The 14,495-nt window shown below is 43.7% G+C and overlaps 2 protein-coding genes and 1 long non-coding RNA gene across 3 annotated transcripts in view; 2 read left to right on the top strand and 1 right to left on the bottom strand.

Moving 5' to 3' along the window:
- The window catches only part of LOC307224305 (uncharacterized protein C4orf17 homolog), a 70,899-nt gene that overhangs the window by 52,713 nt on the left and 3,691 nt on the right, over positions 1 to 14,495 (bottom strand). The gene's annotated exons all lie outside the window — the stretch shown is intronic.
- On the top strand, positions 1,755 to 14,333 carry LOC307224430. The gene is made up of 3 exons (XR_013842508.1): positions 1,755 to 1,926; positions 2,306 to 2,689; positions 13,941 to 14,333. It is a non-coding gene; the product is annotated as an uncharacterized lncRNA (long non-coding RNA).
- Positions 4,616 to 13,196, top strand: LOC307224295 (alcohol dehydrogenase 1B-like). Its single transcript, XM_079991044.1, has 9 exons — positions 4,616 to 4,761; positions 5,518 to 5,619; positions 6,616 to 6,754; positions 8,068 to 8,155; positions 8,263 to 8,479; positions 8,891 to 9,154; positions 10,044 to 10,179; positions 10,685 to 10,823; positions 12,455 to 13,196. Exons 1-9 carry the CDS (start codon positions 4,744 to 4,746, stop codon positions 12,477 to 12,479), a joined length of 1,128 nt encoding a protein of 375 aa, XP_079847170.1. The 5' UTR covers positions 4,616 to 4,743; the 3' UTR covers positions 12,480 to 13,196.

The raw sequence follows: 14,495 nt of genomic DNA, 5'->3' as shown, positions 1-14,495 counted from the left end.
GAAATGTCTGTACGCCTTGTGGAGCGAATGCGTAGTCCCTGGAGCCAAATTACTCAGGGGCAAAAAGCAGATCGTGCTTTTTTTTTTTTCAGAAAGAGGGAAGGGGGTGTTGAAACAAAGCCGCTGATCAGCTGATAAGCAAGTGGTCGGGAGGGGAGATAAGGGACTCTAGCAATAAAGGAGGCTGCCTGGGCGGGGGGAGGTAAAGACAATAAACTTGCAAGGAGAGGAGACAGGAAGATTAAAGCAATGAGGAGAGAAATTAGAAGAAAAGGAGCAGCAAAAAACTGCTCCAGCTAAGGAAAAGACACTAAGGCAAACAAGAGGGAAGGGGGTGTTGAAACAAAGCCACTGAGCAGCTGATCAGCAAGGGATCGGGAGGGACATAAGGGACTCTAGAGATAAAGGAGGCTGGCTGGGAGGGGGGAGGTAAAAGCACATGGATCATCAGGATTTTTGCACTGGGTCACCCCAAATTCACCATCAGATCACATAGCATGTCTATGGCTGCAGCCTGCACCCAAAAAAATCCCACATCCACTCTTTCATTCAGAATATTTTTTTTCTTGTTTTCCTCCTCTAAAAACTAGGTGCGTCTTATGGTCTTAAGGAGCAAAAAATACAGTATCTATCATCTCTCTATCTAATCATCTCACAGAGTCAAAATACATGCTACATTATTTGTGGTTTTACTATCGTGTGCCTACTTTGAAGGCAAAGCAGCTGCAGGGCAACCTCCAATCCAGAACATGTTCCTAATCCAGTTTGGGACCCCACCACAGTTTTCTGCTGAAAATCATTCTCCTCCCAGATACTGTTAGCGCTGATATTTACTGTATTTCCAGCAGAAACTCTGGAGGCAAATGGTTGCGGCTGGGTTGCACAGCAGGGAGTTGTGGACTGAACCTTTCAAAGTACCTCTTAAGATATTGTAACTGTCATGCCCCCGCTGGAGGAATCCTCTTTGCAGGTGGATCCGCTGCTGCCCAAAGCAGATGCTACAGGGGAGCAGGTTATGTCAATGAACAGGGAGATGGAGCAGGAGGATCTGGGACCTTTGGAGGTGACTGCATCCCCAACCCCCTCCACAAGATACAGGGGTCCCAGGGACAGTATCAGAGGTAGAGGATGAGCTGCCACTGAGTCCAAGGAAGCTGTAGCATCTAAAGGTCAGCTGTAAGACACTGGAGTGCCTGCCTGAAGAACAAGGGCTCATCAGGAGTAAGGGACTCCTTGTGAAGAAGCTATACCTCATGAGTAGACCAAAATTCTGAAGCACTCCAGATGGTCTGCAGCAGTGTATTTTGGACACTGAAGACTTGTGGTTTAAACTCTCAAGTTTCTGGCAGAAATGCCACAAGAACACCCTTACAGGAGCTTCATGATGTGCCATCTGTCTGGTTACTACATCTGAGCTTGGAGTTGTTATTGTTGTTGTTTGGACCTTGCCTCATTTGATTTGACTTTCCTTTTGCAACTGCCCCTGTGAGTGGACTTGGGATTCCTACATTTGCTTTCATCTGAAGCAAGACAGTGACCAAGTTTTGCATGATGATTCCTGATCTCAAGGAACAGGCTTTTGCATATAATAATAATAATAATAATAATAATAATAATAATAGTATTATTTGTACCCCGTCCATCTGACTGGGTTGCCCCAGCCACTCTGGGAGGTTTCCAACATTTATAAAAACGTAATAAAACATTACAAGATGATGCAACTTTTTTCTTTTCTTTTTGACTCTCAGGATTCCTAAGCATTGGTGGGTACAAAACTACTACCAGTCTATCTATCAGTGGCAAAGCTAAATATCCACTGACTAAATGCCAGGCTTAATCATTGATTTTCCTTGAATGTCAATATGCTTTAGAAATCAGTCAAGGGCAATGAGTTTAATATTTGCCTGAAATTTAAGGCTTTGTTAGGTATTCAGGGTGGGACGCAGGTGGCGCTGTGGGTTAAAGCCTCAGCGCCTAGGACTTGCCGATCGAAAGGTCGGCGGTTCGAATCCCTGCGGCGGGGTGCGCTCCCGCTGCTCGGTCCCAGCGCCTGCCAACCTAGCAGTTCGAAAGCACCTCCGGGTGCAAGTAGATAAATAGGGACCGCTTACCAGCGGGAAGGTAAACGGCGTTTCCGTGTGCGGCTCTGGCTCTGGTCAGAGCAGCGATGTCACGCTGGCCACGTGACCCGGAAGTGTCTCCGGACTGCGCTGGCCCCTGGCCTCTTAAGTGAGATGGGCGCACAACCCCAGAGTCTGTCAAGACTGGCCCGTACGGGCAGGGGTACCTTTACCTTTACCTTTAGGTATTCAGGGTGACGGTGCAAAATGTGTTTAGAAAACCTTTGCTCTCATTATAAAGCAAATATCTCTGTGAGGGCTCTCTGCAGGCGCAGAATATTTCAGAAGACATGCAGCAGAGGCACATTTAGGGCATCGAGATGATTCTGCTGCCTTGGACATGGAGCCTAGTGGGTGTTTCAGGGTGTCTCATCTACAATGTAGTCAATTGAGCAGAACAGAAGGCAAAGGGGGGGATGTTGGCCTCACACTGGGCACCGATGAAATTTTAAAGACCAAAGTCCACCCCTGGAATGCTATGTGGGGTAAAACACAAGCAAAACACTGTTATAAACTATGTCAGTCAGGACACCTATCCACATATGGTAGGAATGCAGATTTGCTGCAGAGTGTTGCAATTCTGTGTTTGCAGAAATTATCAGCTATTGCTGGATGAGCACCCGGTTCTAGCATTACTAAATATTGGGCAACCTGGCGACCTTCAGTTGCTTCATTGGAAACTGGTAGCCCTCAGCAGCCTGAATAGAAGTGGAAAGTTACTGGAAGATGAAGGGCTTTTCAGTGAAAGGCTGGCTTGATAAGATATGGGTTATAGCCTCCTTGGAGCACTGGGTGTGTCAAAACAGAGTCATTAAAGGTGATAATGGAGTAGGATAGCCCTTTCCTTCATATGCAAATAGAGATGGACACTTTATTCAGCCTCCATTAACACAAATTACATTAGGGAGGATGGAAAGCTATTTGATAAATACATACTTGGAGATCTCCTGAGAATAGTGCATGAACACAATCTTTGGACAAAATACTTTTATTTCTGTACGATGAATAGGAAATGTGTGCTTTGTACATCCTGTTTTCTTCTTTCATGCTTTACTTTGTGAAAACGTCAAATTTTTTTTAAATTAAGAGCAGAGAAACAACCCTTTTTCATATGATTTTTTAAAATAGAAATCAAAGCAGAATATTAAAACCTTGATTCAGGAAAACAGCTTTTGTGTGAAGTTTTGCATGATGATTCCTGATATCAAGGAACAGGCTTCTGCATATAATAATAATAATAATAATAATAATAATAATAATAATAATGCTTCCTAAATCAGGAACTAGATGCAGATGATGCAGAGACATTTGTCTTGTACGAGGTATTCAGTGCGCCCTCCAAACCATTTACACTGTACAATGTGGTTATGGGGTGCCTTTTTGTCCCTATTGCACTGCAGATAAGGAATTGGATTCCCAGCCACTGACACAGGATGTGTCCATGCTACTTTTTATAACTGTGCTATTATTATCATTATTTTTTAAAAATGTGTGTGAGAGTGTGAGAGAGAGAGAGAGCACGCAGCTGTAAACTAGTAATTCAAAAGACCTTTAGAACAGAACAAAGAGATGACAGCTGTACTTCAGAGCTGTCTTTCTCTGAAAGCAGCTTTTTCAGAATCTTGGTTGCAGCCTGCAGTTAATATAGCACAATTACTAATATCATTTCCATTAAATGGATGGGAATTGTAGTCCCAAAACAGCTAGAGACCCAAATTTGGGAAACCCTGCAAAGGGATCTGGAAGGAGTGGCTTCTGTTCTTAAGCCCAGGCAAGTTCGTACTTGATGTGTGTCATTAGGAGCCTCTTTGCCTTGAGTTGAGCCCACTGATATACAGGTGGGCTGGCACTTAAACTGGTTTTCCCAATGCCTGACCATCCCCTTCATCTGTAATCAATAAAGTTGTGCCGATATTTGACCCAAGCAACGTACGTGTCCCGTGTGTTTATGTCAAGATGGTCATGGGTGGTGGGGGCATGATGGAGGCATGTGGAGGGGCCAAGTTCCCCAAAAGTTGCGACCTCACCAAAAGCAGCGTCATCAAGATCAGCTCCGACAGGAGCTCCGATTCCGACGGAGGGATAGAGAGCGATTTAAACTCATCCCCGGAGCGGCGGTTCAAAAACAATGACGTGATCTTCAACGGCTACACTTGCGACGACCGGGGTGAGGGGTTGTTTGGGCTTTCTTATCACCATTGTTAATTGCTATCATCTTTAAGCACACACAGTGCCAGCCCTTCTGAGAGCAGACTCACGGACCAGAGTCGCCCATGGGGGGCGATCCACAACGGATGCGTTGCACAGTTTTGAAAAGATTAAAGCAAATATTCATGGAGGATAAGGCTCTTATTTCCTTGAGTGCAATCTAAATGTACGGTGTATTGTACCGCAGCTGAAGACTCTTAACCTACTTCCTTCAAAGTTGTGAAATTGCAGGTGGAAACAAACTGAACGTAGAGGAGTGGCCACATTTCTTGGTGTTGAACTGGGGAAGGGCTATGTTTAGTTGAAAGATAAATCAAATATTTGCAGCAGAACCTTTGTACTTCTAGGAGGACAGACTAGAAGTTCTGAAACAACACAGAGGAAGCAGATACGCTAGACTACAAAGCTCAACATCATGAGCACTGCAGGGAAAGTAAGTAGATGATTTATTTTAAAGTTGTTTTTTCAGCACCAAGATGCATAAATAGCTTTAAAAAATACAAAATAGGCTTATTGTACTATAAGCAGGAGCAATACATTCCTTGAGGTTCATCCAAGAAGTTCTTGGAAGTTTCATCTTAGGGGTTCCTGAAAGTTTCTTCTATTTTCCTCCTCCTGGAACGCCATCATTAATACCAAACCAGTGCATGTTAAACATGCATTCAACTGGGGAGGGAGAAACATCCAGCAAGTTGAAAACTAGCTCAGTGGTCATCAGGGCTTCAATCCTAAATAACTTAACCAGGGAGTAAGCCCTGGTGAAGATTGTAAAAAGATGTCTAATTGAAAGCCACCCTGAGGAATTTGGCTATAGGCAGGGCTTTTTTTCAGCTGGAACACACCAGAACTCACTTACGGCACTTCTCAGATGGGTGCCATTGCCATTGTAAGAGAACAAAGGAGGCATTCATGGTGAGTTCCGGCACCTCTTTTTACAGAAAAATAACACTGGTATTGGGGCGCATATTGAATATTAAACGTGCACAGGATTGCAATGTTAGCTGTGTGGGAAAATAGTATACGATCTTCTGTTATTTCACAGGACATTGAAATCAGAGCTGTCACTGTAAATTGTTTTGAGGTTTTGTAGAATCAAGTGGTATATACATTTTATTGGGGGTGGGGGTTGTCCAGGATAGGATTGCACAGTTGCATACAGAAATACTGTTATGATATTCTATTATCTCAGGTCATTAAGTGCAAAGCTGCCGTTGTCTGGGAAGTCCTGAAACCATTTAGTATTGTGGAAGTAGAAGTTGCCCCACCTAAGGCACATGAAGTTCGGATTAAGGTAAGAGAGACAAACCAAAAATGGCATTTCTGCAGATTGTTAGTATCTGCACTAGGGATGGAGGAATTCGATTCAGTTTGTACTTAAAGTTAAATCTACCTAACTTATGCTTTGAAAAACAATATGAGAATGGGGAAGGGCTGCAGACCGTGGAGGAGGAGCTGTTTTGCTCGCAAAAGGTCTGAGGATGAATCCCTGGTATCTCCAGGCAGGTGTGGGAGAGTCCCTAGTCTGACTCTCTGGAGAGCTGCTTCAGTCAATGTGGAAAATGCTGAGCTAGATGGACCAATGGTCTGACTCAGTATAACAACAACAACAACTTGTACCCCACCCATCTGACTGGGTTGCCCAGCCCCTCTGGGTGGCTTCCAACAGAATATTAAAATCACAACAGAATATTAAAATCAGAATATTAACAAAGGTCAACACTAACACTTGGAATTGTGCTTAGAAACACATGGGGAGTCATTGTAGATCTTTATAGCTAACGTGTTTATATTAGGAGAAATTTGCACTGAAATCCTGATGAATTTTCATGAGTATTTTAAAACAAAAACCTGCAAACTGATGTGGAAATGTGGGAGAGTTTTGAACCCCTGCAAGTTGCTGCAGGAGAAGGATTGTGAGCAATATCATGAGAGGGGTGTTTCTAGGACCAAGGTGAAACTCAAAAGCTCCCTGGTTATATTAGGTATTGGATGATGGGTGTCAATTAAAGACTTCCTTTTTCAAAAAAAACACACAAAAAACCTGTTAAGTGGAGATCTTTAACCAGTCTGAATTAGATATGAAATCGTTTTCACACATGGAATTATTTTTAATTGCTTTTAAATATTTGTCCATGTTGATCTGTTTGTAATTGTTTCTATTATTTATGTTTTTACTGCGATAGCATTTTGAGATATCTTATGGGAAGCAATTCATGAACTGAATTTTTAAAATAATATAAAATAAAATAATATAAAATAAAATAAAAAACTTGCTCCTTTAAACCAGATTTTGGCGTCTGGAATCTGTCGCTCCGATGACCATGTGCTAAGTGGGGCAATGCAGGTAAAATTCCCCATTATTCTTGGTCACGAGGCAGCTGGTGTTGTGGAGAGCGTTGGGGAAGGAGTTACCTGTGTGAAACCAGGTAAGGTAAAGCAGAGTGCAACCAGAAAATATCAATTCACAGCATTGGTCAACAAGGATCAAATGAAACTAGGAGAACCAACCAACTGGTGGAAGAATGACCAAGAAAGTGTTTTCTTTAGGGAAGGGCGGTCAGCTCTGGGCCAATGACTAGATTTTTAATGTAAATGCCAGAATTTGGAATCAATTACTAGACATTTCTGAATAGGAGTCAGCAAAGTTATCTTTTACATAACTGCTGATATTACTACTACTACTACTATCACTTGCCAGGATGGGTCACAAATAGTTAAACCTGTAATATTAATCTAAAACAGACTAGGACTGCTATACTGCCAATACCCCAAAATGTTGATGAAAGATGAACTACCAAAAGGGCCCCTTCTACTGATTTGAATGTCCAAGAGCAGGCACCCCCAAACTCAGCCCTCCAGATGTTTTGGGACTACAACTCCCATCATCCCTAGCTAACAGGACCAATGGTCAGGGATGATGGAAATTGTAGTCCCAAAACAGCTGGAGGTCTGGGTTTGGGGATGCCTGCCCAAGAGGGTCTTTAGGGTCTGTAGGGGAAGAGACAATATTTCAGCTATTGGGTGATAAATTTGTTTAGGGAATTAAACACTAAGATGAGCAGCTTGAATTGGGCCTGGAAACAAAGTGGCAACCACTGGGCATGCACGAACGGTGCAGTCTACACATGCACATTAAAGAACCCGCTTCTTGAATTAAATTTGTGCTCCCCACTTCACAGCTAGCTGCACAAGAGTCTGCAACATTCATGACATACCCTCCAACATTGCTCAGATGAAAATAGGGACATTTCTCACTTCCCCCCTCCAACTGACCCTCATGAACCCACCTCCCCAATTTTGTACTGTCCCCCGCCCCCAAAAAGCATTTCCTATCAGAGGAAGGGTAAGTACCATCAGCACTGCACCAATGCGACACTGTACACATGCCCTCCACCATCTTGAGAAAACCCCTTAATCCTGACCAGATTTGATTCTTTGGTAGATTTACAAAAAGAAAAACACACTGCAATAGATAAATTTTAGAAAGGGGCAAGATTAGAAACAGACACACAAAGCATTAAAAAAAAGAAAACCAAGATTCCTTGTACTCCACTTTGGTTGGCTGTCTTGGCTCAGCTCAGCTGTCCCATCACACTGGCCACTGGCCATGCTTGCTAGGGTTGATGGGAGTTGTAGTCCAACAACATCTGAAGGACTGAAGGTTCCCCAAGCCTGTGGTATGTACTAGCTTGTCCAAATATTTTAAGCAGGCTAATGATGGTATTTTCATCATTCCCAGGAGACAAAGTCATCCCACTCTTTGCCCCACAGTGTGGAGAATGCAGTGCATGCAAACATCCCAGAGGCAATCTGTGCAAAATGGGCGAGTGAGTTGAAGCTGTTATTTGAAACAGTATTGGAAACACCAGCAGTGCATATGTTGGGTTAAAAAAAACACAACCCAAAGCACGATTTTTCTTTCTTCATATTTTAGCCTTACCGCCTATGGATTAATGCACGATGGCACCAGCAGGTTCACTTACATAGGCCAACAGATCTACAGCTTTGCCGGAACTAGCACCTTCGCAGAATACACCGTGGTGCATGAGTCTGCGGTGGTCAAAATTGATGCTGCAGCTCCTCCAGAAAAAGTGTGTCTGATTGGCTGTGGGTTTTCTACTGGCTATGGTGCTGCCATCAACAGTGCAAAGGTAAGGATTAAAACATTGGTAATGCTCATATTCAGTGTGGGGAATTTGTGGCAGGTCTAGACAAAAAGAGGAGGACAGGTGGGCTCTGGGGCTCTGGCACAGAACCAGGTGAAAGCACAGTCAATACAGTAAATGAATCAAAACAATATAAAATAGCAAAGCCACCAAATACCCACCAATCCACTGGATGTACACTCATGACCTGCACTCATGTTCTTGCTACAGACATAGTTCTCCAGCGTCCCACCTCTCTCTTGGATGCTTTGAACATCAAGGAGCAATCCCATCCACAACCAATTGCCATGGGGAACGCCCTTGCCATCATATACCGAAAGAGAGAGACAAGTAGTGCAGGGGGTTGGATTAGATGGTCTCTTCCAACTCTACAATTCTATGATTCTATGATTTCAGGTGGAGCCTGGTTCAACCTGTGCTGTTTTTGGTCTGGGAGGAGTTGGCCTCTCAACTGTCATGGGCTGCAAAGCAGCTGGAGCTTCCCGAATCATCGGGGTCGACATCAACAAGGATAAATTTCCCAAGGCTAAAGAGATGGGAGCTACAGAGTGTGTCAACCCTCTGGATTTCAAGAAGCCCATCAATGAAGTGTTGTATGGCTTGACAGATGGTGAAGGTGTTGACTATTCATTTGAAGTGATTGGGCGCACAGACACCATGGTACATGCATGGAGACAGGATTTTACTGTCCTATTTTGAAAAGGGAAGATGGCATTTCCTGCATTCCTGTTCTTCATTGGTTCCTATTTTTCACTGGGTTGTGATCTGATAATCTGTTGCAGCAAGGGCCATGGGTTCTGAGACAGTAGAACGTGTCAGAGTTTTAAACATCCTCCACCCATTGATCAGGTAACTTATGGAATAATGTGGGATGGGACTCAGGCATGAGGGGCTCATGGAGGGGTGAGAATGATCCTTTTGGGTGATTCTTCTCTCCCACATAAGCCCACCCCTCAGCATCCCTTCCCACATTCTTCAGAAGGCCCTCACCATCCAAAAAGGCTTTCCAGTGTGTGCATGTAGCTGGACAGGGACGCGGGTGGCGCTGTGGGTTAAACCACAGAGCCTAGGAATTGCCAGTCAGAAGGTTGGCAGTTCAAATCCCCGCAATGGGGTGAGCGCCCGTTGCCCGGTCCTTCTCCTGCCAACCTAGCAGTTCGAAAGCATGTCCAAGTGCAAGTAGATAAATAGGTACGGCTCTGGCGGGAAGGTAAACGCCTTTTTCATGCGCTGCTCTGGTTCGCCAGAAGCGGCTTAGTCATGCTGGCGACGTGACCCGGAAGCTGTATGCTGGCTCCCTCGGCCAATAAAGCGAGATGAGCGCCGCAACCCCAGAGTCGGTCACAACTGGACATAATGGTCAGGGATCCCTTTACCTTTACGTAGCTGGACATGGGAGGAAGAAAAGATAGGGATGTTTTCTTCCATTGCTATTAATATGCTTTGAACAGTAAAAACTTTGAGAGGTCTGACTGTGTCATGGGAGGTGATCATGGATGGTATTTCTCCTTGGCTTGATTCAAGAATCATGCCTTTGGATTTCCCCCAGACTGCTGCCTTGGCTTCCTGCCACATGAATTATGGGACCAGCGTGGTTGTTGGAGTGCCCCCTTCAGCTTCTGAAATTACCTTCTCTCCAGCGCTTATCTTCACAGGGCGCACTTGGAAAGGATCTATATTTGGAGGTATGGACCTACTAGCTTTCTATCAACAGGGCACATTTCAAATTCTGAGAGAGTGTTGAGGGCACCCGTCACAAAATAGCTTGGGGTGGCAGCGGGTTGTGCCATAAAACGTCTGTCATTGAGAGCATGGCATAACACAAAATTAGGGAAACACCTTGATTTGTTCATTATTTCCCCACCCGCAGCAATGCAATTTAGATTAAAAAAAAAAAAATCATGCTCTTACCCTGTGAAGATACATTTAAGATCTCATGCAGTTTGGCCCTCTGTAGGCTTTCCACGCAAGCTCTTGCTCCATAATTACTACGTTAGTATCTCCTCTATCTCCCTCCCACCCACAGATCTGTCATAACATCAAGGCCAATCTCATTGCATAACCCAAGTTCAAAGACGGTTTCAGGCTATAAATTTGTGGGACTGCCAGACCTTTAAGCAACATTTTGCTCCTTTTTTATGGCATTATAATTAGAGTATCATATCTTCACTGTGCACTTACTGTTTTCAGGATGGAAAAGCAAACAAGCTGTCCCCAAGCTGGTTTCAGATTTCATGGGGGGGAAGTTTGCTCTGGATCCACTAATTACCCACACTTTGCCTTTTGATAAAATCAACGAGGGCTTTGAACTGCTGCGTTCAGGAAAAAGGTAAGACCCCCACCCCCACCCCTCAATGGTGTAGTGGAAAAGGCAGGGTGCCGTTCTGAGAGTCATAGCCATAGTCATGATAAGATTACACAATCCTCCTCTGGAGTGACTCAAGCTGTGTTGCCTTTGAAGTTCCATTGTCCACAACAGAACTTGCACATCACTGTCTTGAAACTGAAGACAACTGCTTAGTTTGGGAGCATACAGAACAACTGCTTTTGGGTGTTATTCGCATGCACCTTCTCCAGAATCACCCTAGGTGCTAATTCTCAGTAGCTGGCTCAACTCCTTCCACTCAGATTGGCTCCAAGCAGCACAAGGCCAAGAAGACTTATTCTCAGTGGCTAAAAAGCTCTCATTTCACACTGACTGGGAGACTCTGGGATGCTGGAGACAGGGCCCTCCTAGGATCCAGTTGCAGTAATTGTAATGGGTCTTCAATGTCACAGGATCTCAGATCACTATACCCAAATGGGAGCAAATGTGGTCTAAAGGGTAACAAGGTGGGCTGGGGGTTGCTTGCGTTGCAGACTAAAAATGGATGTATGGGACTTCCAACACAATGCTGGATTGCAGAGTGTTTCTGTACAATGTTGGGAAGGGGGGAATTGGATCCAGTTGGTGGGCCAGTTCCCCTGACTGCAGTGGCTTGATGACCTGTCAATCACATGACATCGCTATATTGGGTGACCAGGTTTTCCTTTGTAGTGTGAGCTGGGCTTGCGTACACATCTCCCAACCCCTCTCCAGTTTAACTCAAGACTCATTCACTCCAACACCCAAAGAGGACTCTTTCATCTCCATCACCCCCCCCCCGTAAGACCTACATTTAAAATGAAGTCTACGTATTATTCATCTACAAAAAAATATGTGGCCAAAACAAAAACAAAAAACAGAGAGATTAGTTTGATCATGGTTAGATTCTAGTACTGAATTTATGTACAAAGAAACAGAAGACAAAATGGGGAAACGGACACCTCAAAGAATGAAAATGTATGACTAAATGGGACAATGAAACCCATGTAGAAACAATGCAATGTACATCCATGCAAATATGGATGTTCACAAGCAAGACTTGCGCCACAACCGTGGTTGACTTGTTGCGCTTTTTCTTGTGCAATTCTTTTTCTCAGAAACACTTTTATAGGCTTATCACCAGGCTTCTTATTTCCTCTTTTTCACACCCTTTTCTTCTCTTTTTCTTTTATCACTTTATTCCTTTATAAATGAAATCCTGCTAATAAAATGTTAAGTATAAAAAAGGTTTCAGATTTCTGTACAGGTTCAGACTTCCCTCTCCACCCCCCACTCTGAAAATTACTCACTGTGTTTTCTATAGACTCTTCCTTTTTCTGCTCCTCTGACTCTAAGTTGTGTTAATTGTGTTAATATTGAATTTGAAAATGTAGTAACCCACCTGGAACGCGATGGCAGAGGGTGGATAATAAACAGATAAACAGAATGAATGGATGGTGCTTCAAAGATCACCTTCCCTTAATATCAATCAGATCAAGCCTTTCCTTAGCAATTTGTGGCAAGATCTTAAACCTACTGAAATATTAGCCTATTAACATTAAAAATCTAACAGGTATTATCACCTTTCCATTTAAAAATGTTTCTTAATCTTTCAGTATTCGCAGTGTCCTGGTATTTTAAAGTCCAAGGTGAGGAGGAAGAATACAAGACAATGACCTTTGCAAGCTCAGATTGCCACATTGGCTAGTAGGACATATGTGAAAATGACTGGACTCTTCAGTGTCATCACTGGCAATGCTCCTTTATCAACACGTAGGTCTATCCCAAGACCGTCACGTTTTTCCTCCAAATGCAACAGAAGAAAATTACCATAAACACAATCTTATGTTGTGACTCAAATTATCAATATCCTGTTTAATGAAGCAACAGCACAAATAATTATTATCATGTATTTCAAAGGTGAGAGGTTGGGTAGTTTAGGCAGCTGTCTTATATATATTTGGGAGAAAGTCACACTGAACCCAGTGGAGTATACATGCTGTAAATCAGTAGCTTGAAATCTCTCTGCAGAGATACCTAAGAATTGGTGGGTACAAAACTATTACCAGTCTATCTATCAATGGCAAAGCTAAATAGCCACTGGCTAAATGCCGGGCTTAATCATGTTGATATTTTCACCCCTCCTATTGACAGAATCTCCTGATATGATGTTTTGAGAAAGGAGGGGGCGGAAACTGCTCTTCAACTCTTCCGCTCCTGACTAACTGCCTGACTCTGTGTGTGGAGAGAGTCTTATCTATGTAGTGACTAGATGGCTGAGTGGGAGATGTAACATTCATGCAAGCCAGTTTTTTAGTTTGTAGTAACTATTAGAAATAAAAGGAGTTATGCTTCACAGCTAGCTTCCGCGTTATTTATACTCTGCATGAGTCTGGTCTCACAATGCACAGATGTGGGTCCAGTGCACTGGGACCGGCTTTCCAGGATTGGAAGGTCTCTGAAAGTGCTCCAGTCGCCTAGCCCAGTTCGGGGCAGAACCAGTTCTCGAGCCCAGTCGCTGACATCGGTTGAAAGGCGTACTGACAAATCACTGATTTTTCTTGAATGTCAATATGCTTTAGAAATCAGTCAAGGGTAATGGGTTTAATATTTGCCTGAAATATAAGGCTTTATTAGGTATTCAGGGTGACAGTGCTAGATGTGTTTAGCAAACCTTTCCTCTCATTATAAAGCAAATATCTCTGCTAGGGCTCTCTGAAGGGGCAGAATATTTCAGAAGACACCCAGCAGAGGCAGATTTAGGGCATCGTGACGGTTCTGCTGCACTGGGTGTTGCAAGGTGTCTCAACTATAATGTAGTTGGCCTCACACTGGGCACCGATGAAATTTTAAAGACCAAAGTCCACCCCTGGAATGCTATGTGGGGTAAAACATAGGCAAAACACTGTTATAAACTATGTCAGTCATAATCCAGGAATAATAATACTAATACTAATCCTATGTGGCTGGGTTTCCCTTGCCACTCTGGGCGGCCTACGGAAAGGAAGCAACCTTTAAGGCAATAGAGAGATGGCATTGGTTCCTGATCAAATTGCATGGGGTAAACCTGTGCATTTCAAGAGGAGTACATTACGGGAGGAGGTGTGGGGAAAAAGCACCCAGTTCTAGCATTACTAAATATTGGGCAACCTGGGGACCTTCAGTTGCTTCATTGGAAACTGGTAGCCCTCAGCAGCCTGAATAGAAGTGGAAAGCTACTGGAAGATGAAGGGCTTTTCAGTGAAAGGCTGGCTTGATAAGATATGGGTTATAGCATCCTTGGAGCACTGGGTGTGTCAAAACAGAGCCATTAAAGGTGATAATGGAGTAGGATAGCCCTATCCTTCATATGCAAATAGAGATGAACACTTTATGCAGCCTCCATTAACACAAATTACATTAGGGAGGATGGAACGCTATTTGAGAAATACATACTTGGAGATCTCCTGAGAATAGTGCATGAACACAATCTTTGGACAAAATACTTTTATTTCTGTACGACGTGCTTTGTACGTCCTGTTTTCTTGTTTCATGCTTTACTTTAAATCAGAACCAGTGAAGGCAGTGAATGTCCTGTGTGAGTGCCTGGAGGCAGTTGGAGGATGGTACACAGGCTGAGACCCTACTTGCCCGCAGACTGTCTCGCCAGAGTGGTGC

The sequence above is a fragment of the Podarcis cretensis genome (assembly GCF_951804945.1).
Source record: "Podarcis cretensis genome assembly, chromosome: 9".
NCBI lineage: Eukaryota > Metazoa > Chordata > Lepidosauria > Squamata > Lacertidae > Podarcis > Podarcis cretensis.
The sequence above is the reverse complement of the archived record's forward strand: the minus strand, read 5'-3'. Positions and strand labels throughout refer to the sequence as shown.

What these genes read in the sequence shown, in the direction of transcription:
- LOC307224295 (XM_079991044.1), top strand. An exon ending in GAAAGGATCTATATTTGGAG is followed by an intron (nt 10,180 to 10,684) that starts GTATGGACCTAC and finishes TACTGTTTTCAG; the next exon opens with GATGGAAAAGCAAACAAGCT. An exon ending in CTGCTGCGTTCAGGAAAAAG is followed by an intron (nt 10,824 to 12,454) that starts GTAAGACCCCCA and finishes TTAATCTTTCAG; the next exon opens with TATTCGCAGTGTCCTGGTAT.